Consider the following 4,124-nt stretch of genomic DNA (forward strand, 5'->3'; position numbering starts at 1 on the left):
CAAGTATGAACTGTACAGCCTTCAGGGCAAACAACGTGCTGTCTATTGACTTCTGCTGCAAGGTCATCCTGGTATTTTTAGTGTTGTGTTGACTAAGGAGACTCGACGCGGCCAGGAGTGCGGAGGGGATTCCGAAAGCACCGAATTGGCTGGGTTCATGTCTTAATCCAGATGGGCCACGCTGGCAGTGGTCGGGGTAGGGAAGAGCCAGAAGATGGCACCAACGCCTCTGCCCTGGCCCTCTGGTGCTGGGAGGCAGGAGGTCCAAGGTGGGGGTCCGGGGCATCTCCCTTAGTACCTGTTAGAAAGACGGGCTGAAGGTATCCGTTGTTTTTTGTCTCACTGTTCAATCAGATTTGTGTTGGTTTTTTTTTTTTTAGCACAAAAACTGGATTTTTTTTGCTCTTTGAAGAACCAGGGGACCATCCTGAAAGTTTCTTTGACAGGTCCTCCAGCCCATGTTGAGTAGTCCCCGTGTTTACTTTGACCTAGAAGAAAGATAGAAAAAGAAAAATATGTATAATCCACGATATACCTGCTGCTCTGGTGCCCTTTTGCAAGCAAGTGTAATCCACCAGTCAGTAACAGTTCAGCTGCACACGGGATGAAGAGGACAGAAAGGCAAGGTGTTTGCTCGGGTGATTGCCTGGCTCTCTCTGGAACATTGTCAGAGAAGTCAGCACATGTTTTCTAAACCATTAGAGGCAGGAGTGATATTTAATTATAGTCTTAACTATATATCCAGGTGTCAACTGGAAGATGACCTGACCTATAATAATCCATCAGAAATGTAGCTGTCTTTGTAAAAGCAAAAAGTGACAAAGTATGAGGACAGAAGGGCTGAATCGAAGGTGCCTGGGAAAGTCGCCCAAGGCTCACTCGCAAAGCAGAGTGCATGTGCAAGTGTCACAGCCCCGTACACCTGAAGAGTCCTGTCCCAAACCCATGTTTTGTAACTCCAGCTTTCAGTCTAAGACAGGCAAGATGTTGGTTGCTAGACAAGGCTTAGCTGGTAATTTATTTAAATGATATGTTGCTGATAATGTCTGAATCCCACAAACATGAGGAGATAACAACACAGTAGATTTGTACTGCATGAACTTGCTGAATGTGGTGGTGGTTCTACTCTAGGTGCTGTTTTTTGTGTCTTGCTTATGTTTCATTTACACTTCAAGTACCTTCAGCATGAGAAATTATCTAGACAAATACCTACAGCTTTAGGCTAGGAGACCATGGCCAGCATAATGTATATGCAAATACAATAGAGAGAAAAGGTGGGACCAGGTAGTAAGGCAAATAGATTAACCTCTCCTACACCCTTCTGTCCCTGAGTTATTGACTCAAATTTCCTTTAACTTTGGGGGAAAGGTAGGATCCTACTAGACAGAAACTATTGTAAGCGCCTTCTGGTGAAAAGCAATGCCTACCAGTAGTCCTGTGTAACAGAATACACATAAGTGAGCGTATATATATACACACACATATATATAAAGGGGTCTGTGTGCATATAGGTGTGTGTGTTTCTATGCATATATAGTATGTGTGTTTGTAGAGAGAGAGAGAGAGATAATGCAAAGATTCTCAGACTTCACAGAATGCGAGGAAAGCAAGCTTCACTTCAGGGCTGAACTGCTTTTGAGCAATTTCTCCAGTGCATTAGGCATCAGCATCAGACATGCATGCTTTTTGTTTCACCACTTCGGTTCTTGAGCAAACAAGTTTATTGTGAAAAACGTGAAGAAAAATCTCTCTCCCCTCCCTCCTTCCTCGTGTTTTTGGAGCAGTGATCATGCAGTGCAGTCTTGTTCCACAACCATAACTGTGTTTTTTCATGTGCATCAGAATCAGTGCCGTGTTTAGTCACCTTTCTCGATCACCTCCCAAGAGCAGAATTTTCTCTTGACAATTGATTTCCACCATCTTATTGTGGTGCTGTCCCGTGGTCTGGAAATAAGCACTAGCATCTCCAGCACAGAATGCCCGGAAGCTGCTTTTTAGGACATCAGCTGTGGCCACACTGCAAGGAGGTACATGAGCACCGTTTCTGTCCCGTTCTGTTTAAAAAACATATTTGTTTTGAAGGCACTGTCTAGGCTTCTTGGCTTGTACAGCATAGAGCATGCTGTTGGCACTTAAGTAATAGAAAAAGCCATTTATAACAGGTAGATAAACATCATGATAAGAATTCTCACCCAAAACACCAGTGTTTTATTTAAAATGTAATTTAAAATTGAATATATTTTTCTCTTTAAAAAATAAGCTGATTTAAATTAAATGTGAAATTGGGAGAGATGATAAGGAGAGTTGTGATTGGCATTCAAAGCCTGAAATATAAAGAAAAAAACCAAAGTGAGCCTGAATCTAATAATTCTATGCTATTTAAGGAAACAGTAGCCAGAGATAGTCACCTCAATTCACTATCTACAGATAATGCTTCCTTTTCATAAATCAAGATTTTTTTTCCTTAAGTATCCTGTTCATTTAAGGTAGTTTTGCATAACTGATGAAATTCCACACAAATGTACTGTGTGTGTCTAAAATGAGTTCGAATGTTCTTATAAATAGAGCTTGATTGGTATCACCAAAAAAAGGTAATAATTCTTTAGTTAAAAAAGTCCTGACACAATAAAAATGTAAACATGAGGAACCTGAATAAATCAGTATAATTATTTAATTGCACATGTAAGTTTGTGTAGGTTCAGTATAACCTCCAAATTAACAAAATGAAGTGCTAACTTTAGCACACAGGAGGAAACTGGTTGCAAAACAATGTGTCTTAACAGTTAGCAATTACTAAACCCAGCATTCCTTCAGGATAATAATTAAACTGTGCATGTATAAAACAGTTAAAATTGCTTTAAATCACTTGGATGTAAATCTGTCTGGCTTGAACTGAAATAAAAGTTTGTGTAGAATGAATTCTGTCATCACAATCCACTAAATCAATTCACGTCAGCAAGCAGTATGTGGATGATGAGTGAGAGCTACCACACCACTCTGTAAGTCTTTAAGATTTGTACTATTTCTGTGTATGAGTTGATCCAGTAAATATATGGGGGGTTCTCTGTGCTTATTGCTGAAATACATGTTGAAATTTGCATTTTGTCAGAATCTGTACTACCATTAGAATCATAGAATCATAGAATAGTTTGGGTTGGAAGGGACCTCTCAAGGTCACCTAGTCCAACCCCCCTGCCGTGGGCAGGGACATCTTCAACTAGATCAGGTTGCTCAGAGCCCCGTCCAACCTGACCTTGAATGTTTCCAGGGATGGGGCATCCACCACCTCTCTGGGCAACCTGTGCCAGTGTTTCACCACCCTCAGTGTAAAAAATTTCGTCCTTACATCTAGTCTATATCTACCCTCCTTTAGTTTAAAGCCATTCCCCCTTGTCCTGTCGCAGCAGGCCCTGCTAAAAAGTTTGCCACCATCTTTCTTATAAGCCCCCTTTAAGTCCAGATAGGCTGCAATAAGGTCTCCCCGGAGCCTTCTCTTCTCTAGGCTGAACAACCCCAACTCTCTCAGCCTTTCTTCAGAGGAGAGGTGTTCCATCCCCCTGATCATTTTTGTGGCCCTGAAGCCCCCAAAAGCTGATATTGTTTTGGTAAACTCTTCAAAGATGAAGCCATATGTTCTCCTCCACGTTCGTAGCATGCCTAACATATAGGTACTACCACACCATAGACAACAAAAAGAGGTGCTCTTGTGCCTTTGGAAATACTTAGTAACCAGATGATTTAAAGGCAGCTATCTCCTATTTCTCATAAACCCAGAGCTCCACATGAGTTGCACCCAATGTGAGCCTGAATAGTAGAGGATGCAGAGGTGGCAACTAGCTATCTTTATATTTTCTTGATCTTTTGCAGGAACTAGACAGGATGGTGCTTAATATATCCTCCACTGCCTATGGATTCAGGCATTTCGTAGCAGTCGTGGAAATAGTTATATGGATACAGCTATATGGATACGTATGGGTATAGCTGTATCCTGGATGGATATGATTATACCTTGGACAGTGGTGAGAGTATGGCAATGGACTCCATAAAGCAGAAGGTCTGTTCTGTTCTGTTCTGTTCTGTTCTGTTCTATTCTCTCCTCCCCTCCCCTCCCCTCCCCTCCCCTC

General features: G+C 41.7%; 1 protein-coding gene across 1 annotated transcript in view; it reads right to left on the bottom strand.

Moving 5' to 3' along the window:
* Nucleotides 1-384: 384 nt before the first annotated feature.
* The window catches only part of NKAIN2 (Na+/K+ transporting ATPase interacting 2), a 309,716-nt gene continuing 305,976 nt past the window's right edge, over nucleotides 385-4,124 (bottom strand). The window contains exon 6 of the mRNA XM_009325643.1: nucleotides 385-488. Coding sequence (XP_009323918.1) covers nucleotides 479-488 — 10 coding nt within the window. The 3' untranslated portion in view covers nucleotides 385-478. The remainder of the gene's footprint in view (nucleotides 489-4,124) is intronic.

The sequence above is a fragment of the Pygoscelis adeliae genome, unplaced genomic scaffold (genome assembly GCF_000699105.1).
Source record: "Pygoscelis adeliae isolate BGI_AS28 unplaced genomic scaffold, ASM69910v1 Scaffold54, whole genome shotgun sequence".
In the NCBI taxonomy this organism is placed as follows: Eukaryota; Metazoa; Chordata; class Aves; order Sphenisciformes; family Spheniscidae; genus Pygoscelis; species Pygoscelis adeliae.